General features: G+C 40.8%; 1 protein-coding gene across 1 annotated transcript in view; it reads right to left on the reverse strand.

Annotated features, from left to right (window-relative positions):
• Positions 1–27,366, reverse strand: part of LOC124721517 (nipped-B-like protein) — a 121,049-nt gene that overhangs the window by 26,646 nt on the left and 67,037 nt on the right. The window contains exons 21-22 of the mRNA XM_047246534.1: positions 20,784–21,059; positions 18,343–18,577 (exon numbers count right to left, since the gene is read on the reverse strand). Coding sequence (XP_047102490.1) covers positions 18,343–18,577; positions 20,784–21,059 — 511 coding nt within the window. The remainder of the gene's footprint in view (positions 1–18,342; positions 18,578–20,783; positions 21,060–27,366) is intronic.

Raw genomic sequence — 27,366 nt, forward strand, 5'->3', positions numbered from 1 at the left:
ATGCACAATGCTAACAGTGCATTTTTGTAATGGACTAGGGTGGTGACAGTGTTGGTCTGGTGGAGTGGATAGGGGGAGGGGGAGGGGGAGGGGCAGGGGCAGGGGGAGGGGGGAAAGGGGAGGGGGAGAGGGAGAGGGAGGGGGGAGGGGGAGAGGGGGGGCAGGAGGAAGGAAGAAGGGTTGGGGGTGGGTGGCTAGCAGACTGGAAAGAGGCAGGCAGTTTGCTGGCTAGGAATGAGGAGAGGGAGGAGTGGCAGGTGCATTGGCTGGGCGTGTGTTGTATGATTGTCAGACCCAGAAGGGAGGGGGCATACTGCAGGTGACGTGGAGACTTAAACTGGGAGAGGGTGACATGATGGAGGAAGGAAAAACTGTTGGGTGAAGGGTGTGGGGACAGTGTATTACCAGAGATTGAGAACAGGATTGTTACTCTGGAGTAGAGGCTGTGTTGCAAGTATAATACTCACCTGCATAGTTCAGAGAAGCCTGAGACAGGACTGGAGTAGGATGTGTTGGATGGGTAGATAGTGCAGATCTTGCACCTGGGTGCACTGTGGCAAAGGACTGGTAGTGAGAGTGACAAAGATGGAGCAGGATGCTGGATATGTTGGGTGGGCAATGGAACACAATTTTAGAAATGTGAGAAGTCTCTTGGGTAGAATGTCCCTCATTTCATGGCATTATGATAAATAATCAAAGCCACGGCAAAGGATATGATTCAACTGTTCCAGTCCATGGTGATACTGCGTGGGGGTGGGGTGCACCTTTGTATTGATTCTTGGTGTTGGTGGAAGCCTTGGAGGCACGCGATATGGCACGGGGAATCTGTTTGTGAACTAGGAAATTTGGAATTTTGTGTTAAGTTCTATGGGACCAAACTGCTGAGGTCATCAAGCCCTTGGCTTACACACTACTTAATCCAATCCAACTTAAGCTAACTTACGCTAAGGACAACACACACACCCACACCCAAAGGAGGACTCAAATCTCCAATGGGGGGTGGGGGTGGGGGGAGCCGCACGAACCGTGGCAAGGTGCCCTAGACCGCACAGCTAACCCGCATGGTTGTGCACTAGGTTTGGTGGTAGTCTCTCTGTGAAGGTCTTTGTGAGCCATTCAGTATAATGAGTAAGGGAGTTTTCATTGCTGCAGATACATTACCCATGAGGGCCAGACTGTATGGGTCAGAGTTTTTGTTGTGGAAGGGATGGCAGCTGTCTAAATCCAGATAATGCTGATTGTTAGTGGGTATAATATGGACGAAGTGGTGGAAGTCAACCACTAGGGAGGTGGCATGCTGGGGTGAGGAGGACTAGGTGAAGCAAATTGGACAGAAGGTGGAGTTGTAAAGGAATGAGGATCGGGTGTCTTGGTCCCGAGTCCAGATCATGAAGATATCATCCATTAAACTGAACCAGACTGAGGGTTTGGAGTTTTGCCAGGCTACAAAGATTTACTCTAGATGGCCCATATACAGGTTGGCATAGGATGGTGACCTAGATGGTATCCTTTTATACCAACCTAGAAAGCTTTCTTAGTCTGCCAAAAGTCCAAACCCCCAGTCTGGCTCAGTATCACAGATGATATCTTAATGATCTGGACTCAGAGTCAAGACCCCTACCCTCAATCCTTTACAACCTCAACATGTTATCTACCATCTGTTTCACCTGATCCTCCTCAACCAAATGTGCCACTTTCCTGGAGGTTGAAGTCCACTCCTCCAATGGCTCCCTTCACCACCCTGTTCACATTAAACCCACTAACCATCAACAGTACCTGCATCTCTATAGCTGCCACCCCTTCTACACAAAAAAATCCCTCCCATACAGCCCAGCGCCCGTGGGCAAGATATCAGCAGTGAAAGGAATTCAGATGCCCAATACATTGAACATCTCATGAAGGACTTCACAGGCAGGCACTATCTCCCAAACCCAGCCTGCAATCAGATTTCCTGTGCCATATCCTCACACACCCCAATCCTCCCACCACAGTCAAGAATCAGCTACAAAGGAGCAGTCCTCTCTCTTTCACCATCCAGTATCACCCTGAACTTGTCCTCTCTCATGGCTTTGATTATCTATCAAAATGACTTGAAATGAAGGACATCCTAACCCAGATCCTTCCCAACCTCAAAGTGGTGTTCCACTGCCCACTCAACCTAGACAACATCCTACTCCATCCCTATGCCACTCCCTCTCCCAACCTCTTGACACAGGGATTCTCTCTCTGTAGAAGACCTGGCCACCCACACAGCACTTACTACTCCAGTCAAGTTACAGAACTACCCTACCCCCATCAATGGGTGGACCACCTATTAAAGCAGTCATGACATATATAAATTCTGCTGCAAACACTGCACAGCTTTATATGTCAGTTGGGGAGAAGAGACGGTTGTGGCACAACTTGACCAGAAGAAGGGATCGGTTGGTAGGACATGTTCTGAGGCATCAAGGGATCACCAATTTAGTATTGGAGGGCAGCGTGGAGGGTAAAAATCATAGAGGGAGACCAAGAGATGAATACACTAAACAGATACAGAAGGATGTAGGTTGCAGTAGGTACTGGGAGATGAAGAAGCTTGCACAGGATAGAGTAGCATGGAGAGCTGCATCAAACCAGTCTCAGGACTGAAGACCACAACGACAACACCATGACTATCAACCAATTATTCAGGAGCACGACTGGCCATCACCAAACTGTTGCCAAGGACAAAGTTGATGACCCAGTGGTACAACATATAGCTTTGCATAGTATGCTTAATTCAAATGGCTGCTTTACAACCCAAGTCATCTGGACCCTTCCCACCACCACCAGCTTCTCTGATCTACACAGATGAGAGTTACCCATGCAACACATCCTTCACTCCTGTAAGAGTCCTGGCCTCAGTCTCCAGTAATGTACTGTGCCCAAATCCTTCACCCCTTCCTCCATCCTATCATGCCTTCCCAATTCACTTCCCCAGGTCACCTTTGGTGTGTGCCATTCCCCCAGTCTCTGACACCCAGGCATCACATGCATGCCTAGTCCATCCACCCGCCACCCCTCCCTCCTGCATTTCTAGCTGGCACACCAGCTGCCTCCTTCTAAGCCACCAACCAGCCCAATGACTCTTCCTGCCCATCCCCCTCCCCCCCACTCCAATCAACAAAACCCACATCCCAACCTAGTCCCTGTGCCGAAATGCAGCACTGGCATTGTGCATCCAGCCATCACTGTGTGTGTGTGTGTGTGTGTGTGTGTGTGTGTGTGTGTGTGTGTGTGTGTGGGTGTGTGTGTGGGTGTGTGTGTGGGTGTGTGTGTGTGTGGGCGGGGGGGGGGGGGGAGGGGGGGGGGGTTGGTTGGGAGGGTGGGCACATGCATGTGCTCCAAAAGCTAACCAGCTTCTCCATTCTTTTTTGTGTGTGGCTGTCTCTGACCCAATTCTTCTGCTTTCCAGCGAGTGGCCTTCTTTAATCCCTAAGTATTAACATTCTACTGGAATTTTCTTACAGAATTAAATAAGGTGAAAGACAGCGGATGAGATCATTTCTTTGTGGGAGCCAACAAGCAGTGACAGACACACAAGAGTGAGTCCTTTGTGGCAGACAGAACCATAAGGTTGCCACACATGGAGGCTCATCACTGTGTGTGGGCAAGGCACAACATAGCTGCAGCAGCAGCAACAGCAGGCAGCAAGGGTTCTCTGGTCTGCTCCGGCAAGGGAGGATGTAGCACTCGACTCCACTACACATTACATCTACATCTACATCTACATCCATACTCAGCAAGCCACCTGACGGTGAGTGCGGAGGGTACCTTGAGTACCTCTATCGGTTCTCCCTTCTATTCCAGTCTCGTATTGTTCGTGGAAAGAAGGATTGTCGGTATGCCTCTGTGTGGGCTCTAATCTCTCTGATTTTATCCTCATGGTCTTTTCGCGAGATATACGTAGGAGAGAGCAATATACTGCTTGACTCCTGGGTGAAGGTATCTTCTCGAAACTTCAACAAAAGCCCGTACCGAGCTACTGAGCATCTCTCTTGCAGAGTCTTCCACTGGAGTTTATCTATCATCTCCGTAACGCTTTCGCGATTGTTAAATGATCCTGTAATGAAGCGCGCTGCTCTCTGTTGGATCTTCTCTCTCTCTTCTATCAACCCTATCTGGTACGGATCCCACATTGCTGAGCAGTATTCAAGCAGTGGGCGAACAAGAATACTGTATCCTACTTCCTTTGTTTTCAGATTGCACTTCCTTAGGATTCTTCCAATGAATCTCAGTCTGGCATCTGCTTTACCGACGATCAACTTTATATGATCATCCCATTTTAAATCACTCCTAATGCATACTCCCAGATAATTTATGGAATTAACTGCTTCCAGTTGCTGACCTGCTATATTGTAGCTAAATGATATGGGATCTTTCTTTCTATGTATTCGCAGCACATTACACTTGTCTACATTGAGATTCAATTGTCATTCCCTGCACCATGCGTCAATTCGCTGCAGATCCTCCTGAATTTCAGTACAATTTTCCATTGTTACAACCTCTCGATATACCACAGCATCATCCGCAAAAAGCCTCAGTGAACTTGCGATGTCATCCGCAAGGTCATTTATGTATATTGTGAATAGCAACGGTCCTATGACACTCCCCTGCGGCACACCTGAAATCACTCTTACTTCGGAAGACTCCTCTCCATTGAGAATGACATGCTGCGTTCTGTTATCTAGCAACTCTTCAATCCAATCACACAATTGGTGTGATAGTCCATATGCTCTTACTTTGTTCATTAAAAGACTGTGGGGAACTGTATTGGACGCCTTGCAGAAGTCAAGAAACACGGCATCTAAATGGGAACCCGTGTCTATGGCCCTCTGAGTCTCATGGACGAATAGTGCGAGCTGGGTTTCACATGATTGTCTTTTTCGAAACCCATGCCGATTCCTACAGAGTAGATTTCTAGTCTCCAGAAAAGTCATCATACTCGAACATAATATGTGTTCCAAAATTCTACAACTGATCTACGTTAGAAATATAGGTCTACAGTTCTGCACATGTGTTCGATGTCCCTTCTTGAAAACAGGGATGATCTGTGCCCTTTTCCAATCTTTTGGAACGCTACGCTCTTCTAGAGACCTACGGTACACCGCTGCAAGAAGGGGGTCAAGTTCCTTCGCGTACTCTGTGTAAAATCGAACTGGTATCCCATCAGGGCCAGCAGCCTTTCCTCTTTTGAGTGATTTTAATTGTATTTCTATCCCTCTGTCGTCTATACCGATATCTACCATTTTGTCATCTGTGCGACACTCTAGAGAAGGAGCTACAGTGCAGTCTTCCTCTGTGAAACAGCTTTGGAAAAAGACATTTAGTATTTCGGCCTTTAGTCTGTCATCCTCTGTTTCAGTAGCATTTTGGTCACAGAGTGTCTGGACATTTTGTTTTGATTCGCCTACCGCTTTGACATAAGACCAAATTTTCTTAGGATTTTCTGCCAAGTCAGTACACAGAACTTTACTTTCGAATTCACTGAACGCCTCTCGCATAGCCCTCCTCACACTACATTTCGCTTTGCGTAATTTTTGTTTGTCGGCAAGGCTTTGGCTATGTTTATGTTTGCTGTGAAGTTCCCTTTGCTTCCGCAGCAGTTTTCTAACTCAGTTGTTGTACCACGGTGGCTCTTTTCCATTCCTTACCATCTTGCTTGGCACATACTCATCTAACGCATATTGTACGATGGTTTTGAACTTTGTCCACTGATCCTCAACACTATCTGTACTTGAGACAAAACTTTTGTGTTGAGCTGTCAGGTACTCTGAAATCTGCTTTTTTGTCACTTTTGCCAAAAAGAAAAATCTTCCTACCTTTTTTAATATTTCTATTTACGGCTGGAATCATTGATGCAGTAACCGCTTTATGATGGCTGATTCCCTGTTCTGCGTCAACTGTTTCAAATAGTTCGGGTCTGTTTGTCACCAGAAGGTCTAATATGTTATCGCCACGAGTTGGTTCTCTGTTTAACTACTCAAGGTAGTTTTCAGATAAAGCACTTAAAAAAATTTCACTGGATTCTTTGTCCCTGCCACCCGTTATAAACGTTTGAGTCTCCCAGTCTATATCCGGCAAATTAAAATCTCCACCCAGAACTATAACATTGTGGGGAAATCTACTCGAAATATTTTCCAAATTATCCTTCAGGTGCTCAGCCACAATAGCTGCTGAGCCAAGGGGCCTATAGAGACATCCAATTACCACGTCTGAGCCTGCTTTAACCGTGACCTTCACCCAAATTATTTCACATTTCGGATCTCCGTGAATTTCCTTCGATACTATTGCACTTCTTATTGCTATAAACACGTCTCCCCCTTCACTGCCCAGCCTGTCTCTGCAGTATACATTCCAATCTGAGTTTAGAATCTCATTATTGTTTACATCTGGTTTCAGCCAACTTTCTGTCCCTAGTACTATGTGGGCATTGTAACCGTTTATTAATGAGAGCAGTTCTGGGACCTTTCTATAGATGCTCCTGCAGTTTACTATTAGCACATTAATATTGTTATTCCCTGTTGCATTTTGCCTACTCCTACCTTTCCGCGTCTCAGGAGGCGTCTTGTCGGGCCTAGGGAGGGAATTCTCTAACCTAAAAAACCCACATGTGCACTCCACACGTACTCTGCTACCCTTGTAGCCGCTTCCTGCATGTAGTGCACACCTGACCTATTCAGGGGGACCCTACATTTCTCCACCCGATAGCAGAGGTCGAGAAATTTGCACCCCAGATCTCCGCAGAATCGTCTGAGCCTCTGGTTTAAGCCTTCCACTCGGCTCCAAACCTAGAGAACTGCGATCGGTCCATCATATCAGTTACCATCATATGAGATGCATCCATTGCTGTTTTTGAGACCTCACCATGAATTATGTATTAATTCAGTTTGTAATGCCCAGGCCACATGGATTAGATGCATATTAGTCTTACGAATTAGATGGGTATTAATTTTGAAAGTAAACATAGCTGCTATTTGCTGTGCCACACAAAGGAAGGGACCACCACCATCTCGTGAAAGGACTCGTAGCTTCAAAGACATGCTGGGAGAACATTTAGAATCCGATCTTGCTGTTGTAGCAATGGTTCAGAACTAAATTTACACAAGCTTCCATCTTTACTGATAATAAATCATTCAGTAAAGGTATTTGAAGCAGTGATTTGCAATGGAAGTTCAACAAGTAATGAAACACTTTTTTTTTCTCATCCAATTTTGGTTGAAAAAATGCAGCATTTGTTGTGGGACGTCATGAAATATTCCTGCTTCAGCCCCTGGAGTTTCATGAAGTTCTGATAGAGGGCAGCGCTATAGACAGCCTTCAAAATTGCATCTGTAACAGAGATGTGTTCAAACCATAAAATCACAGATATTCATAGGTGCTTGCAGTATGTCTACAGAGACCTGGCAGCAAACAAAAGTATGGCGAGTCATTGGGAGAGGTGTCTGTCATCAACACAACAAGGTCGCGCAAACCTGTGTGATCTCCCATGTGCCAGCCGGCTGCACACAGCTATGACTCCTACAATGTCGGACTGTCCTGACACACTCATTTGAGATGATCAATAGAGCACATTCAAACTTCTTAGTGCACAACTGGACATCTCTGTTGCTAGTGCTGACACACTCATCCACCAGTTGGGGGTACACAAAGGTTGTGTCCACTGGGTTCCTCACTGCGTAACGAAAGACCATAAAGAGCAAAGAACAACCATACGTGCAGAATTGTTTGTCCATTATGAGGCTCGTTATGACAATTTTTTGTCAATATCATCACAGATGATGAAACATGTACTCATCACTTCGAACTGGATACAGACCAGCAAACCATGGAGTGGCACCAAACCACCTCTCCTCCAAAGAAAATGTTCAAAGCTGCACCCTCAGCTGGTAAAGTCATGGTGACAGTCTTCTGGGGCTCTGAAGGGGTTATTCTATTTGATGACCTCCCACATCATGCAATTGTCAACTCTGCTGTACATTGTGCTACTCTCAGGAAATTGAAGAAACAACTTCAGCATGTTCATCGCCACAAAAATACAAATGAACTTCTCCTTCTCTATGACAACACAAGGCCTCACACAAGTTTGTGCACCCAAGAGGAGCTCACAAAACTTCACTGGATTGTTCTTTCTCATCCACCCAACAGCGTGGATCTTGCACCTTCCGACTTCCATCTGTATGACCCAATGAAGGATGCACTCCATAGTAAGCAGTATATGGCCTGAATAAAACCCACCTGCTTTCAGAAAAAAAATTGATGCTTTACTTATTGGGCACCCCCTCGTATTATCTTCCAAAGTCATTATAAATTACTGATTCTGACATCATTGCAAATCTCCTGGCAGAAAATCTAGCAGCGAACTATACCAAGCAAGTAGGGAGCTGCCTGGCATCATCTCTCTAAAATCAGTGAAGATAATGCAAGTAAGTGAACTTTCTGACTACACAGAACTGTGACCTGTATGACTCTGAAACACAAACTTATCTGTGCCCATTACCTTTCATTTGATTAACTCTGTCCCTGTTGTAGGTTCATGTTGGAACAGTAATAACCAGTTTCTTTCAGCAATATATCAGGAGTAAAATTAATACGAAACTGTTATTTTCATCTCATTCATGGGTCTGTGGCCTCAGCCTCTTTCATAAAATCGAGAGTTGCCATTTAGTGTTGTTGCCCAATGCATTGCGTTCACAGCTCTGGTCAATGTGGAGAGAGAGAGAGAGAGAGAGAGAGAGAGAGAGAGAGAGAGAGAGAGAGAGAGAGAGAGTTGAAGTGGAGGAAGTTGTGGTCACGCTTGTTGCCAGGGGCAGAATACTTTTTCTATTTCTATATCTCCGTCTACATACACACTCTACAAGCACCATAGGGTGCAGGGCGGAATCAGCAGCAGACAGCTGCTGATTGCTGTTCACCCTGCCTGCATCATCATTTATGTATACAGGAAACCAGGACCAGTGGTCCTATCACCTTTTTTATTTACTTTGGTATGGCTTTTACAACCCCAGCACAGCATGAACAGAGTGTGCCAGCTGACTACATAATGTGCATTTTTTTTATCACCCATGACCTATGCTTAACTCCAATATGCGAAATATTGTTATGACCTGAAGGAAAAGGCAGTTTTTGTGACAGCTAGCACTTGGTGCTTTACAGGCTGAATTTAAATATCTCTGGCATTAGCAAATTTTACAACACAACACAATTGATTGTTTTACTAGATAAACTGCTATAATTAGTCCAATAATGGTGTCATAACAAAGGTCCTTTGCTTGCAAGAAATGAGGTAGAAGATTTTATTCTTTTATCTTATGTATATACTTGAAAGTATGTAGAATCCAAGTTTTTGACCTTCAAAACCCTTGGGACAATTTTTGTGGCCAAAAAACCAAGAAATTTTGGCACTTTTTTCAGATCTTCACCTATAACTTGGATATTTTGTATCCTAACGAAAATATTACCTGTCCCAAAATGAAAGAGTATTAAATTTTGCAGCAAATGACCTACTTAAAATGTCAAAATCGGTGCACCGTTTGGCCAAAATCAGTTGTCAAAGTTCGTTACTTTTATCAGCTTAGCTAAGAAGTCAGCTCCCAATGCCTGCAACACAAAAACAGCTACTCCAGATGAAAAATTACGTATCAGAGTTGCAGAGCATGGAATGTCTTGTTACAAAAGCATCTAGTTTTTCATTTTTAGGCACTATTAAGTATTCATACACCTGAAATCCAAAATAATTCCTTTTTTTAGTCAAAGCTCTTCAATAAAAATGAAATTTCCAATAGGAAGACTTAAATCTGTCCCACCTTCAGGTGTAGGGGTAGCTAAAGATCTACTTTGAATGGCATGCAGTAAACAGCCAAGGCCCCTCCATTCCTTTTTATTGTTTCCATTGCTAGCCATACCCAGTCTTCCTGTGTTGTGCAACAGACATGTTTTAACTCCTCGTGCCTTGAAAAATCTTTGTTTCCTAATTTGAATTTACTTTCATTGTACAGTCTGTGCATTTAAAATGAGTGCTCCAGATCATACGGAGGTGAGCACATTGTAAGTTATTAACTGGTCTGGCTGAAGTTTAAGTGCACAGTGCATGTCAGAAGTAGTACAATAACCCAAAACTTAATAGACAAAAGGCCCTGCACCATCAATGTTGAATCTTCGACCATACAAGAAGGCATTTGATTTTAATACACACTGCTTTTATTGTGGTGAGGAGATTGATGGCAATTAGGAGAAACTTTGTAGACTTCCCTATGCAAAGTGAAATGTTGTTCATAAAATGATGAAACTTGAATTAAGAGATACTGTTATTGGGGGGTAGCTGAAAGGCGAGGTGGTGACTGGGCTTGCAAAGTATTGGAACATTTGTTATAACATGTGCGTCCTGCACTATGGCTCTAAAGATAGGGAAAAAGAGGGTTCGTACCATAAACGCATTAACATTGTTTCACAGATTGATTGTTATCAATCAGTCTGATAAAGACTAAGTTTTGTTTCTCATTTGAACTTTCCCCATACCCCATGTCATTGTTCACAGAAGACAGTCTCAGTAAGGGTACAAAATCACTTCTCTGTGATGCATTCACATCTCTCCAACAGAATGAAATACCCAAAATAAAAAGCTTTGTGGTATATGGTGGTCACCTACTCCATAAGGTTGTTTGGCATAAGAAAGAAAAGTTTGGAGCCATTTATATGAAAAACGCAGCATATTTGAGAATCATAGTTATATTCGGTGATTACCCAAGTGATGCTTTCCAATGGGGAATGAAAGACCTCTTCATTTAAAAACACCAGGTTCTTCATCAGATAGAATTTTTGATGAAGGTACAAATGTTGCAGTGGCACAGGAGAAGTTTCTCACAACATAAAAGCAACAAGAACTGCTTGATTTTTATGCTCATGTGGGAATCTGAGAATGGAGGTATTGAAGTGCAGCAGAAGATGCAGATTCATTGATTGTGGAAACACTATTATTCAGGCTTCTGAGTCTGACAGTGTGACAATCTTAACCAAGGACACTGATGTGCTTTTCTCCTAACAGGTTGAGGAAATAATTTCAACACCTTGTACTTCCTTAAACAGGGAAGATGGAAAACAGCAGGAGTGTGATACTCTAGTAATTTTTTTTAACCATGCCTTCATAGGATATGATACCACATCCTTCTTTTTGGGACAAGGAAAAGTGAAATTACTAAACCTTATGGAGCAACAGCTACACCTCGAAGTGCAACCTGCTGAATTAGTTAAACCCTGAATTTGTTAAACCCTCAGTCTCTAAAGATGTAATAATGCAGGCAGGGGAACAGCTGATATTAGCATTATATGGGAATCCTAGCTGCACATTTGGATGAGCTCAGGTACAAGCTTTTTGTGAAGTCTGCCCCAAGAAAATCTTTCAAACTTGAAATGTTATTGCCAACATCGGATGCAGCAAGGTGGCACTCACTGCTATCCTACCATCAAGTGCAGTCTTGGCTGGGGAAGAAAACTGATCCATGCCAGTGGGGATAGAAGAAAAACTTATGAAGCTTGTTTCCTGTGAAGATTACGAAAGATGTCGTACCACACACGCTACTGAAGATGGATCCCTGTGCATGATAAACAGAATACATAGCATTATGTGGATGCCACAAATCTGGACTGAACTGCTACTCGATGCAAACATTGTTGAGGCTTATCTTGTGAGAACGCCCCAGAAATTGAGCTAGACAGTGATGAGGAAGAGATCAAAGGTATGTTCCAGGATGAGGAAGTTGGTGAAGGTGCCACAATGGATCCAGAAGATTGGTTGCTGAACCAGGACCCGCCACAGTCTCCCAAACAACCTCGATGGGATTGAAATTTGATAAAAGGGGAATCTCTGATATTTAAATTGTGTTTTTTAATATTGTCATGCCCTTTTAGTTGTTCATTTGTAAAAATTTTTATATCACTCACACATAAATGTGTGTTGGCCATTACTATGTACTTTGTTTTCATTTTAGTGACCCATTCTTACGAAGAAAGGCATGGATAAAATATGAATAAAAACACACATGAATGAAGAAAATTAAAAAAAAATATACATACAAAACACATGTGTGCTAATTAGAGAGCCATCTTCCCACTGGAAATTTTATTTCATTGGATAACTTTGACTTAAAAATCGAATTACTTTGGCTTTCAGGTGTGTGAACACTTAATAGTACCTAAAACTGAAAAACTAGGTGCTTTTGTAACATGAAATTTCACACTCTACAACTTTGATAACTTGATATTTTTTATTTGGAGTACCTGTTTCTGAGTTATGTGTGTTGGAGACAACTTTTTAGCCAAGTTGGTAAAAATGGCCCAACTTTGACAACTGACTGGAACCAAAAGACTGTACCAATTTTGACACTTAAGTAGGTCATTTGATGCCAAATTTAATGCCCCTTCATTTTGTGACAGTAAATCTGGGGGGGAAAGCCAAAATTTATTGTTTTTTCTGCCACAAAAAGTTGTCCCAAGGAATTGGAAGATCAAAAACTTGGATCCACCATACTCTCAACTATATCTACAAGATTAGAAAATACAATCTATTGCCTCATCTTTTGTAAGCAAAAAGTATCCTGTTACTGGACTAAATAGACCAAGAACTGCTACAAATGAAAAGTAAAACCTTGTTTTGCTGTGACACAAAGAGCTTGCATTACTGAATCAGCCTATTAAAAGAAATGGAAAATCATTCAATGGTAGAGTTGAATGAACATACAACAAAATGTCTGACAGATTTTTTACCCTTCTGAATACGGGAATAACTAATATTTTAAATGCTCTGTGAAAGAGGGATACTGTATAAAAGACACAAAAATTATAGGCCTTATTCACATGACACGAAGGCATATGAAAGAAACTGCTCTAAATCTCAAATGACCAACATGCAAAGAATTTCATAGCATTCTCTATTGAGCTCAAAATCAATTAGAACAAATCTGCTAAAAGAATACATTATTTAGGAAGATTAGCTGTCACATCTCACTGGCAGAAAGGCCATAAAACACAAAGCATTAGTTTAGATGACGGACTGGGAGGGAAACAAATACCTCATTTGTCATATGTGAGTTAGGGGAAGTATGGGCAAACTAAATTACAATTTATGGAGGGGAATTTGTGCACTCCATATGTCCATAATATTAATCCAGAAATATCTTGATCACTTTCATTGTTACTGATGAAGGTGGCAAGTAACACTGTGTGACCCTAGAACACAAATTAGAGGAGTAACAGCAGAAGTGGCAATATATTTCCCAAATCTTTCAACAGAAAATTAAGCATTGCAACACTGAAAGGAAGTGTGAAACTTCAAAAGACTATTGTATCAGGATCTTACTGGAATACCTCTCTCTCTCAAAAAAAAAATTTTCTTGTCCTATGTAAATGCTCTCAGTAGCACCACAATTAGTGTTCAGACAGTCATGGATGACACAGAAATTAAAATTGAAAGTGGGTACAGAAACACCCATGTCAACCAGGATGGATTTTGAAAATGGTGGTCATGAGAAACACAACTCTTACTTCTCTCATATGACATCCTGGAATGGTTTGGATCAAGGTAATCAGGATGACACAGTATTTCCTGGCCTTGAAGAATCATTTTACGCAATACCACACCAATGCTTATTAATGAAATTATCATCATCTGGGGTCTCAAATGAAATTTATGACTGGATTGAGCATTTCTTATGATGGAGAATACAACATGTTATCTTCAGTGGAGAGTCATAGACAGAAGTAGATGAAACGTCAGGCGTGGCCCATGGAAGTTTGTTGTGACTCTTGCTGTTCATGCTGAATGTTAATAATTTGCCAGACAATGGGAATCAGTCAACTCAGATAAGTACCTGAGTATACCCATTTGTGGTGATGTGAAATTGGTCACATACGTTCAGTTGTAGGTAAAGCAGGTAGTAGTTCTTCAGTTCAATTGTACAACACTGGGAAAATCCAGTCAGTCTACACACAGAAGACTATTTACAAGACACTTCTGTGAACCATCCTTGACCATTGCTCAAGTGTGTGGGACCCACACCAGACTGGGGTAACAGGAGATACTGAATTTCTACAAAGAAGGACAGCAAAAATGATCACAGGTTAGTCTGATACACAGGAGAGCATCACAGACGTAGTGAAAACCCTGAATTGGCAGATGCCTGAAGACAGGTGTCAACTATCCTGCAAAAGCCTACTTACAATGCTTCAGTAACCAGTATTAATCAAGGAATTGAGGAAATATGACAGCTCCAGAAGTAATGCTCTCATAGAAACAGCGAAGACCAGGTTACACTAATTACAACGTGTACAGGGCAATTAGGAAGTTATTAGTCCTGCAGCCCCTACACATATGGAATGAGAACAAACCATAACACATGGTACAGTGGAAATACCATCTGTCATGAACTTCACAGTGGTTTACAGAGTAAAGAGATGTAGACATAAACCAGTTCATCATACCTTTAATCATTATCTTCCAAAATGTGAATATGTACTCATGTCTCATTCTTGAAGTACGTGAGGTCTTAAATTTCTAAGAAGTAGGAGAGGAGTGTTTAAATAACTATCTGAAGGAAAAAAAGGAGGAGGAGGAGGGGGGGGGGGGGGGGGGAGGAAAGGAAAGGAAAAAGGAATACTCATACCAAAGAGTATATACTGGACTAATGGAAGATACAGAAAATTCAAGGAATAATTTCCAGGAATGTCATATGTTAATTAACTCAGTGTGTGGACATCACAGAATTTCTCAACAATCTCCAGTAGATGATGATGATAGTGAGATGACATTGTGCATCACAGAGAGGCTTTCTCTTACAATTCAAAGAGCTTATGTTGGAAGACGAGTTAAAAGAACATTACTTACATCGTTATACCCACACATTATTGCAGACTGAACAGAAAGGCGATGAAGTGATACCAGTAGACTATGAACCTAGTAGTACACACCACACACAAGCTTGCTGAGCATAGATGTAGATATGGATTACAATTAAATCCTTTTCAATACCAACCAAATTACAATGCAATACAATTGTAATTTGAGGGCAATTACATAATGTACATTTTAGCTGTGGGCAGGAGGTGCATAAAAAGATCTTTCATTATGTTGTTACATGGCTTAGAAACACACAAGCACGTATGTGGACAGTTTCTAGACAGCAGACACACTGTGTATTCTTGTCATACTCTGACTCATTGTCACAAAAAAGTTATGGGATGGTCAGGAACAGCCCAAACCAAACTAAGACAAGACCAGCACATATTCACACCATTCAACTGTTTGCTACTGCACAACACTTTCCCTTTTTATTCCTGGAAGACAAATGTAAAACAATGGAGGTCACCTCAGCTAAAAAGTAACTAACATGACAGGTTAAAAACAAATGAATTGTGTGTGCATAAATAAAATTCTTCTGAATTCTGAACCACATGATATCAGATTTCACCAGCACTGCAAGAGGCATTGTCAGTTTAGCAACTGATATGCTGAGCATAAACAACAAGCAGCCAAGAGAGTCCACAGTGACGAGAGCACTGCATCTCCCACAGACATGTTGTGAATTACGACAGCACAAAATTGTTGCAATGCCCAACACCTTCCGAGACTGTAATCTAACAGAGGCTGTAAAGATCTGACTACACAACAAACTAATAAATAAAAAGTGGTTTTCAATCTTGCAAGGCCTGAGACACAGCCTTAACCATGGTCAAAGCACAGGGTAATCTACGTGGGAATTCGCTTCCATCACGGCAACTGAAGAGGGTGAGGATGTATTGTCACCACGCAAGTAGGGACTCTTGTCCGGTGCTGGCAGTAGTGTGAATGAGTACACTGGATTGAACCCCAGTGATGCACTTCCCCCATCACTGCACCACACTGTGCCCAGACATGTCTGGCTAGAGGCTGTTGGCAAAAGACAGTCAGTCATCAGGAATGCTTGAAGATTACAAAAAGTCAGCTTGCTGAAATATCATACCTTCTGCACTATGTCACCCACCTGAATACCCAAGAAATACCTTCTGAGAAAAATCTTCCTACACCAGCAAAACTTAAAATCATACATGATCATTCTTACTTTTCAAATACACTGTGATTTCATCACAGGATATTCCTGGTTAATTCCATGTAATCCACACTACAATCTATTGCCCGGCTCAGTCGAAGATACCACGGTATAATGGTAGTCATTTTTATTGTAATAAATGCACTTTTCTCACTAGTTAGCAGTAATTATACTGATCTGCTGAGGGACCAGCCCGTGGTGGAAAAGAACACATTCGGCCACTACCTACTCATAGTAACAACACAAATGTGCTCCATTCTCTACTCAGCAAAAACAATGTCATTGACCTGGTGGACAAGGCACTTGGTAATCTATTTTCCCCCTATGCAACCTGATTGGGACATAATGTATATATCTGTTTAAGGGGTCATGGATCTCTTTACAGGCTGCAAAGTGGGAGAATACAACTGCACAAATGGGTGGGGAAGAGGCATTACTGGATGCTAATTCTTGATAGCAAATGCTCTTTCAGCTGTGATGATGCCTACTACTCTACTTCCCTCAATTCCCACATGGACTGTTTCTCAGCAGAATGAGAACACCCTTCACCACCTTTGTGGATGGAGAACATAATCCTGCATTTCCTGGGCTTGCATATCAGCTATGTATATGCACTGAATAGCACACACAGAGGGTTGCAGCAGACGACTAATTTCTCAGCGCAAATATATCTCAGCTGCTCTATTGCTCACGAGATTGTGCGTAACTGTACATAAAATACTGCAAAATTCATTTGGTAAGCAAATCTTGTGGAAATAGTCAAGAAAAACCACAGAGCAGCCTAGATACTCTTCTTCCTTTGACACATCTGTGAATACTGTTAGATTTTGGTCACACTAACTAAAAATTATATGGAAACCTGAAGCTCACAGCATATTTAGGAGAGAAGTCTTTGCCACAGAATAGCAAACCTAAAATAATTCTAGATGTCATCAATAACCAGACAGGCAGTCATCTCCAAGCTAAAGTCAATGTTTGTAACACACAAACTGCTTCGTGTGGATACCAAGTAACTCCAATGTTCACAAGTAACTTAAAATCAATTCTATGGCAAGCTAAGCAAATAGTTTAATATGTCTTTGATCCTGGAATAGCAAAGAGCCTATGCACATGACATACCCCTTGAGGAGCTGCTGTCACATGTCAAGTGGTGGCTCCCCAGCCTTGGTGTTGAGGTTGGGTATTGAGAAGCTTTTGTAGGCAGTGGTGGCCAACCAAATCCTTTAATAATAGATTGCATCTATTGTCTTCAGATAAATAGGTCTTGCTGCGCCCTATCCTGCACATCCCTATCTAGCTAAGATTACACAAAAGCTTTATACAACATGCCCAGTTGGCTTCACATGAGTTGTGGCATAAGCAGTTAAACACGTTCAGTCAAGAATCTTTTCTTTAGGTCCATCAAGTGTGGTTGCTACAGCACCTGTGAATCATATTTAAAGCTCAGAATCTCATCATACAGTATGTTCAAAATTTAGAATTGTGTCACACATTTGCATCTATGCCCTAAAGCGAAAGCCTTTGTCCCACTCCTCCCTCTCTTCCTAGTGGCAAGTCATTGTTGCCCAATTCGAGGATTAATTAAATATTGCAAAGCCATCCACAAACTAAAATTACAGTTCTGAATTTCTTACTTTTAACTATTAATGGCAAAGATTGTTACAATTAAATTTCTTCTTTGAGGAATGTTATTTGTCAGCTCAAATCCATCACATGGAACTTCAGCAACTTGGTATATGAACAACCACTGTGATAGAAAAGACTGTGTGAATACAGGCAGATGACCACTTTAATCTCATGTTGGTCGTCTGATTTTTTACTGGTATTTATCATGTCTTTCATCTTTGTACATGCAAAACAAATGAATAAAAATTAGGATGAACATTTAATTGTACATCTCCTATAACTGGGTTAATGAAACTGTTCTCAGGTCAGAGGAAGTGAATATCACATAACTCCAATAGTGATGTGACTCGTAAAAGTACAGAGTTGGTGGAAACAACTGTTCACTCGATTATCATTTAATTGAACTCAAAAATACCTGTTAGGTTTTTAAATCTAACAAAAATCTGAGTTTTTATGAGAACTAGAACTCATGCATACGAATAATCTCAAAATTCTGACATACACTAAAGCACACATTCATTACCTGAATGAAGTAAGAACTTTTTGAAAACAAAGCCACAACAACATACAAAAAGAAGGCTTTCAAAATGTTACAGTAAATATTTAATTCACTTACCATAATATTTATTGAAGCAGTCACGAATCAGTTTGAAATTTCTGGTGACATTATTTACAACAGAACCTAAACATGACAAGCATGATTGAACAACAGCACGGTCATGTTGAAGTATAAGCTTTACAGAATCTTCTTCCAGCTGAGCGAGGAATGTTTCACTCGGATGTTCTATAAGTGGAACCACTAACTCTAATGTACGAGCCACACTGCTTATTATCTGATAGTCTCCCTGTGTCTGGAAATGAAAAATGTCCATATACACAGACAATTATTGAACAATTAATCAATTTATTTAAAAATACATATATTTTCTTCAATTACATGGTGGTAATACCAAATAACAGTATATGATAAACATTTATGCTATGTCTTTTATAAAATTCAAATGATATTATCATGTATTCAGAAAACAAACAGCAAAAGAGACAATTGGCCTTTCAAAAGATACAGATTAATGGGCACAAAAAAGAATACATCTTACAATGATATGACAGAAGGCAATTTTATACTGTATATAATTCAAATGTGGAAGGTTCTGCAAGTAGATAATCTTATGCAATATGACAAAGAGAAAATTTATGCGGCAACAGAGTTTCTCTCTTAATCAGAAAGATAAGAAATATGAATAATTCTAAAAAAGGTCATCTTACTTGGTTACAAATTTTAAATGCATAATGAAAATGAGCAACTTAAAATGATTTTCTTCAGTCATAAGCCAATAGAAATATATATCCACACTGTCTGTCTGAATGAGTAAGAATAAACTTATGGACTCTTTGATAAATTATTTCAGATTTGCCAAGAAGTCTCAAATTTTGACTTAACACATTTAACAGAACTGTTCTGTGTTTACTGGATCACAACAGCAAGAATGAGCAACCAACGACTGGTACAATCTTAGGTAATGTAACATTGTGGCCGACTGTTTAAAAATTTGTATCTAAACAAATTTCTTCAGCAAGCTGTTTATTTCATATTTTCAGGTGAGTAAAGCAAGATTATTTGATTCAATAGCTAAGGTTACCTAATGCATATTAGTTCAGTTCGGGTGTGGTTCATAGATAAAGGCTCTGAAATGAGCCACCCTGTGAGTCATATTACAATATATTTATTTCTCAGTAATGTGTCACAGCATTTCAATTATCTGAAGCATTTAAAATATTTCACACACAAATAGCGAAAGTCAATGTTTTTGGAACTGTTGATATTGACTGAAGTTTTTTTGAACAGGTCATAGATAGCCTTCAGGCTGTGCCCTGAAATGACCATTAGCCCTAAGCAATGAAACTTGGGGGTGTGTCTTCTACAAAGTACAGCTCTTACGGGCTTCCAGAAGGCTCAACTAGCAGAGACTAAGGGATCCATACCATCTTCCATGCAATTTTCACGTTCCACTGTGTACATCAAAAGGTAATGAACAGAGTTACTGAAACTGTTATCGGATCCCCATCTCAGTTTATCTCTATTACGCTTTCATGTGCCATTCTTTGACATTATTACTAATGTCTGGCTAGTGTTTTAGATATGTTTTTCCCCCTGTCACTGGCAATTCTATCTGCTGTAGGAATAAGGCTGTAAATGTCTTGCTGGAGAGCACTAGAGTATGGTAGCATGAAGTGTCACAATCTAGTGAGAGTTTCATGAATGAATAGAGGAACTACACATATGAAAAGTGTCCCATTACCATCACTGGCAAGTTTCTTTTCACATGTGCACTGTGCCCAAGTTATAGTGAATAACTGCAGCATACCACAAGTCTAAAAACAGCACAACATGAATTCAGTGTGCAATTTATCAGGCAAAAATTTCAAGCATGAGCTTGAATAAGACCTACTGACTCATCCAAATTTTAAAGGAACAGTCAGAGGCCGTTTTGCAGCACAGAAGGGGAGAGATGCTGTTTTTAATCTATAAAATGAAATACTGTAAAAATGTTTCGGCCTCTCCCTACTTCTCACTTAGATAATTACCCAAGCTCTCATCACAAATAACCCACACCACAGAGAGATGTACTTCACAGTGTTGCAAAGGATGTAAGACAGTCTAGGTAGAAATACCCAGAGTGGAATAGATTATGATAATTTAGATGCTGCGCTTAGCACTGAAAATACAGACCACTGACAGAATACCAAATGCACAGCCGTTGGCAATGCATGTAGGATAAATGTCAAGGCTTACCAACACAAGGAAATCTATAAGACAAAGTCATCTTCACATAGTCAGGTTCATGTGGTGAAATAATCAAATTTAATTTTGTACTTCTAATAAAATGACAACACAGTACTATACACTATTGGTACTACTTTCTGAATGTATGTTAAATGGTCATTTTTGTTTACCCAAGGCAGTATCTAAATTTATTAGATAATGTATTTACTACTGTTCACACACAAAAAGCAGCTTCTGATAAATAACCAAATTTTCACACACATTATTCTTACCTGGCACTTAACGCTGAGATAAGGCTGCAATGTTGTTGCATGATCTATCAAAAGCTGTGGGCGTATTTTTGCAAAGAGGTATAGTGTAGTGAGGCAAGCAACAAGCCGCTGAGATGAACCACGACCTTCATTGTCAGGAGCAAAACTTGTCTCTTCAAGTCTTAACACATTTTCAATTAGACAATCTACAATCTGTTTACAGGCAGTCAGCAAAGCCTTTGGAGGTTCTGAATGAGGCTTTGTAGAGTCATCTTTGTCCTCCTTTGGCTTAAAAAGCTGCAACAAATAAAAACCCTACAAATAATAATGTATTTTTAAACAAAATAGTTTATCAATCTAAACACTTACTATTTTTACCACAAGGAAAATGAATGGGTTATTTGGGTTGGGACTCACACTTTTGACTTCTTTCAGATATGGTAATAGTTCCCCATACGTATCAAAAGGTGAACAGACATCTGGAAATGAATATGTGTAATAACTGAAGTTTCATTCACAGAATGTTTGCACAGCAACTACCTTCAGTAGTACACTGCATTGTCATACACGAACCCCTACCCCGGCAAAGGCAGGGACACCTGTGAAAGCAGCCATGTGGTCTACCAATTTTATTACAAACGCTGTGTGGCACTCTATTTGGGCGTGATCATGAACAAACAATCTGTCCACACAAATGATCACTGCTAAATAGTGGCCAGAAAACAGCTGGACCATCCAGCTGTTGAGCGTGCCACTTGACATGGTGTGCTTAATTTAAACAGCTTCTTCACAGCCCATGCTAGCTAGATACTTCCAACTAACACCCACATATCTGAACTTTACAAGTGGGAACTCTCCTTACAACTTCTGTCAGTCCTAAAACCCACTTGTCCTCAGTCTTCACTAAACCCTGGTGCCACCTGCCTCTCAGCCCCCTCTCCAGTGCACCTTCATGTCCTTTTCCCTTCTCTGCTTCTCCCCCCTCCAGTACAGCCCCAACATTGCACAGAACAGCCTACAGTCCTGCCCCTGCCACATCCCTGCACACTTCCAGAGGCAACACTACAGCCCACTATCCTGCCCATGCCATGTCACTCCACACACCCACAGGAACACTGCAGTCCATCATCCTGATCCTGTCCCCGCCATGTCCTTGCACACTCCCATAGGCAACACTACTGCCCACCATCCTGTCCCTACCATATTCCTACATGCTCCCATAGGCAAAACTTGCACGCCCCCATCCTGTCTCTCCCACATGCTTGCACACTCCGACAGACAACATCTTTTCCACACCTACCCTGCTATCCCCCCCCCCCCCCCCCCTCCCCACACATACACACACACGTCCACTACTAATGACAGTAAAAATTGCCATTCATTGCAGTCGAGCCTTTACACACACACACACACACACACACACACACACACACACACACACACACACACACACACACACAGAGAGAGAGAGAGAGAGAGAGAGAGAGAGAGAGAGAGAGAGAGAGAGAGAGGTGGGGGGGAGGGGGTGCTTCCTAGCCCTGAAAGAGAACTTTCTATCCCTGAAGGAGAACTTTGTGCAATAGCTTAGTCTACTTTTAAATGTCCTTCATGTGTATCTGTCTGCCACAAAATGACTCTTCCATGTAGTGAGTATCAGTCTGTCCTATTACATACTGTTGTTACAATAAAGACTTATGTAAATGATTCACATAATTCTGTGACTTACTCATCATGTTATTTTTACCTAAATGAGGCATGATACCTTCTAAGGAACAAATGTAAATTTAAAAACAATGTGAGTAAATGTCTCCCACTGTCCTTTCGACAACTTATTTTCTTAGATGCAGTGTCTTCACCCACCTCAATATTGCACTATTCTGTACCACCTGTGACAGTGGAAAAAGGGGCATTACAATTGGATGACTAGAAGTTAAGAAACATAAGCCGCAGCTGACAAAATCAGCCACCCATTCTCGTCATCCTCTACATAAGAGACAAAATAAGTTGATGGGAGAGACATCAACAATGTGACATATTTCTAACAACATTTTGTCCAGTCCACTTTCTCACTCACCTCCACACTGAAACATAGTAGAATTTCTGTAGCCTGTGAAGAAGATGGTCCCAAAAATGTAGAGTGACCATCTCCTGGATAAATTTCCAGAACTGTTTTTTAATGTACTTTTGGAATCAAACTATACAATGAACTTCCCATTCACCATGAAATCTCATTTTCTCCAATCTCTCATCAACTATGCACTTGAAAGATAGGTTTAATGCATTCTCCCCCCTAGTCTATCTTAGGCAAGCCTCTTCACTCTGCATAACTAATGCATCCATGCATTTGAAGCTGCTTACTACGGTAAAGTCTTGGTCTTCCTCTAAAATTTTTACTGCACCTCTCCACTTTTCTTAAACAACAAATCTGAAATTCCTTGATGCCCTAGGATTTGTCATATCAACCAATTCCCTCTTTTAATCAAGGTATGACAAAAAAATTTTCTCCCCAATTCACATCCGTATCTCCTAATTAGTTATCCAGTCTATCCATCCAGTCTTCTGGAATACTATATTTCAAAAGTTTCTATTCTCTTCTTGTCTGAACTGTTCATCATCTGTGTTTCACTTCTGTACAAGCCAACATTCCAGAAAAACACCTTCAAGAAAGACTTTCTAACACTTAAATTTATATTACATGTTAACCTATTTCTCTTTTGAAAAATACTTTTTCTTGCTATTACTAGTCTGCATTTTATATACTGCCTACTTCTGTCATTGTCTTATTTTGTTGCCCAAACAACAAAATGGGTGTCCTACTTTTCATATCCCTTTTCCTAATTCTAATTCCCTCAGCACGGCCTGCTTTGTTTTGGCTACTTCACCAACACTGCTTCACTTTTGGTGACAGTTACTTTTCAACAGCTTTGCAAGACTACTGTAATAAGCATTTTCAGAGTTATTGTAAAGCTCTTGTTTGTTTATGCTTTTTGCTACAAATGTCCAAAGGTATACATTCTTTCTCCTAGTGATATACTCTGAACACACTGTGAAAGCCATACAAACAAGGGCCACTGCGCAATCCTCATAGCAGAGGCACTACACACAAACTATAACAGGACAGGCAGTGCTACAAGTTAGTCTCACAAGCAAAATTTCATATACTTAGTGGTCGACTTTGAAAAATCCTGTCTCAGCTGATGCCCACAATACCTCCAAATTTCATGTTTCTTGGACCAATGGTTTTAGCTATATGTCAATCAGTCTGTCAGTTTTAATATACACAGATGAGCCACAACATTATGATCATCCAATGTGACTACACAAACATTCCAGTGTACTGATTCATTATATTATTGCAAAGCCTGCAACCAGGTCTTACAGTTATCTTGACACAATATTTCAGAGGTTCATGTGGCTACCATCTTCAGGTCAGAATGCTGCTCTCACTTGAAGATGGCAGCCACACCGAGCACTGGAATACTGTGTCAAGCTACTGTATACCAGCTGCAAATCCAACAAATCCACCACCACCACTTGCTCAATAGCTTGCACTCCACCTTTGGGACACAATACAGCAGTTATTCTGCATTGTATGGCACCACTTGCTCAATAGCATGCACTCCACCTTTGGGACACAATACAGCAGTTATTCTGCATTGTATGGATCAGACAAGTCCTCCATAGGCTTCCCACATGTCATACAACTCCTGGAAATTAAGGGCCACTGGTTTGTAAGCTCAGACCTGGTACCCAATTTTGTCCCTAAGGTATTCCACTGGGTTCAGTTCTGGTGAATTTTCTGACAAAGACATCAATGTGAGTTCACTATCATGATCCTCAAATCCACCTTAGCACATTTCTGGCCTTTGTGACAATGAGAGTTATCATGCTGGAACATGTCATCACTGTCAAGGAAGACATCAAGCATGAAGGGATGCAGGTGGTTTGCAACAATTTTCACGTAATCTACAGCTGGCATGGTGTCCAATTACTACCATAGGTCCTATGGAAACCCAAATGAATAGTAATAATAAATAAAAATAATAAAGATTTTATTGTTTTTAGGCCATTACAGCAATTGACAATGTCAAATGAAGATAGAATTTATAATACAGTGTGATAAGGTATTGACTACTGAAATATTTTAGCTTATATTACAATCTGTTGGATTACCGCATTTTACAGTTGAAGAATTCATTGATGTCATAGAATGGGTGGGTAATAAACCATTCATGCAGTCTTTCTTTGAATGTATGTTCAGGAAGATCCTGTATCACATGTGGCAGCTTATTAAATAGTTTGTGCACTGTGACTTCATAGCTATTAATTGATTTTGATAATCTGTGGTAAGGCTTGTATATGTGTTTGATGCTTCTTGTGTTGTAACTATGTACATTTTCTCTACATTTTACATCTTGTAGGTTCTTCTTCGTAAAGATTAAGACATTGTATATATAGATGTTTATTACCGTCATAATTTTTTGTTTAGTAAATAAGGGTTTGCAGTGAGCCTTATGTGAAGAATTTGTAATTATCCTACTGGCTTTCTTCTGCAATAATAGGATGTCATGTATATGACTACAGTTACCCCACAAGATAATGCCACAAGATATTATACTATGGAAAAATGCAAAATAAGATGATCTGATGTATGTTTCAGGTACACAGTTTGAGTTGTCTTAATAAATAAATTATTCTAGATAGCTTACTACTAATATAGTTTACATGTTGGCCCCAGGATAACTTTTCGTCTAAATAAACTCCCAGGAATTTAACAGAACTATCTGAGCCAGATAGTGGCTTGTCTCTTAGAGCGAAGATTATCTGCTGAGTTTTAGTTTCATTTAGCAGGAAACCATTTGCTCTGAACCAATATGCTGTGTGAGTGAGTGTATTTTCAGCACAGGTTTTAAGATCATTAAGATTGTTACTGCTATGGAGAAAAGTCATATCATCTGCATACAATACAGTGGTGGATCTAATAAACAAGGGGAGGTCATTGATCATAATCAGAAACAGGAAGGGGCCCAGTACGGATCCCTGAGGCACACCTAATTTAACATTTTCTATGTTTGACATTTCCTTACCAACACAAACTACCTGTTTACGGTTGTTGAGATAAGCTTTTAATAGTCTGAGACTGTTTCCTTTGATACCATAGAATTCTAGTTTCTCAGAATGTCACCCATAGCATAATACTGCACCCAACAGCCTGTGTTACTGGTGTGATACATGTTTCTAGCAGCCAATTGTCACAATGATGGCATACTTTGATATGATCATTGACCAGGTGTAACAAGAAATGTGATTCGTACAACTGGACGACACGGATCACTTGAGTCCTGGGCACTCAAGTTTGCTTGAGAAGTTGGTAACCACAAGCAGTATGGCTACCATTCTGGAAGTTTCTTAATGTTGATTAAAATGCTTCATTTTGGTGGAATAGCAGGCTGGAGATAAAAAAATTCCCTGTAGCTTATCCTGCAAATCTGAGCAGGTCCAATTCAGTAAGAGTACACCATATAAACTTACACTAGTTCCAACTTAAAACACTTTCCATCTCCTTTGTGACTTGCTTAACTAATATCTGGACAATTTTTTCAGCTTACAAATGAAGTGTGTAATATTATTCTGGAACCAGACAGAAATGTTAATATCCACCTTCCTGTAATACAGAATATTCCCTCAATCTGTCAAATAATGGCTACTAAAGTAGCTGCGTAGTTTAGAGCAACAGCAACTCTCATCAGCATCCAGTGGTAACAACCCTAAGTTTGGCAACATGATTTAGGTATTCACTATTTATCACAACACAGAGGATACACATATTTCAATGAATTGTAGAGAGATGATGAGTATTAACACCAGCTCCGACTCTTGTGAACAAGTAAAACCTCTGTATGCGCAACAGTGTTTGGGAAGTAATAAAAAATATGAACGAATATATCCCCCAGCCCCTCCCATCAACCATAGACCTTGAAGCAGGAGGGGTGGGGGGCAGGTTGTGGTAGTGGGGTTGGAATATCTCATGTTCCTCAATAATACAGTTGCCCACACCACAGCTGCAACTCCATCATAGGTGTATCTGTAGGGAGGTCAGATTAACATATGGTACCTGAGGAGAAATTTGTTAACATCTAAAACAAATTGAAGTTAGGAACTCTCTCTAGAATATATTTGTCTGGAATGTAGTCTTCCTGGAATTGAAATGTGGATGATGATCACTCAGAAAAGGGAACAGAATATTTTGAAATGTGGCTACTGGAGAATTTTGAAGATTAGATGAGTAGATCCGATAACTAATAAGAATGTATCAAATTGAACTGAAATGAGGAGAGAAGAAATTTATGGCACAACTTGACCAAAAGAAGTAATCAATTGATGCAATACATCTGAGGCATCAAGGAATTGTATAACTAGTAACAGGGGTAAGTGTTGGACGGTAAAAATTGTAGAGGGAAACCAAGGCTTGACTGCATCAAGCAGATTAACATGGATGCGGGTTGCAGTAATTACACAGAGATGAAGAGGTTTGCACGGGACAGGCTAGCATGGAGGCTGTATCACGCACCAGTCTTCAGACTGAAGAAACAACAACACAGAA

This window comes from Schistocerca piceifrons, chromosome X (assembly GCF_021461385.2).
Source record: "Schistocerca piceifrons isolate TAMUIC-IGC-003096 chromosome X, iqSchPice1.1, whole genome shotgun sequence".
Taxonomy (NCBI): domain Eukaryota; kingdom Metazoa; phylum Arthropoda; class Insecta; order Orthoptera; family Acrididae; genus Schistocerca; species Schistocerca piceifrons.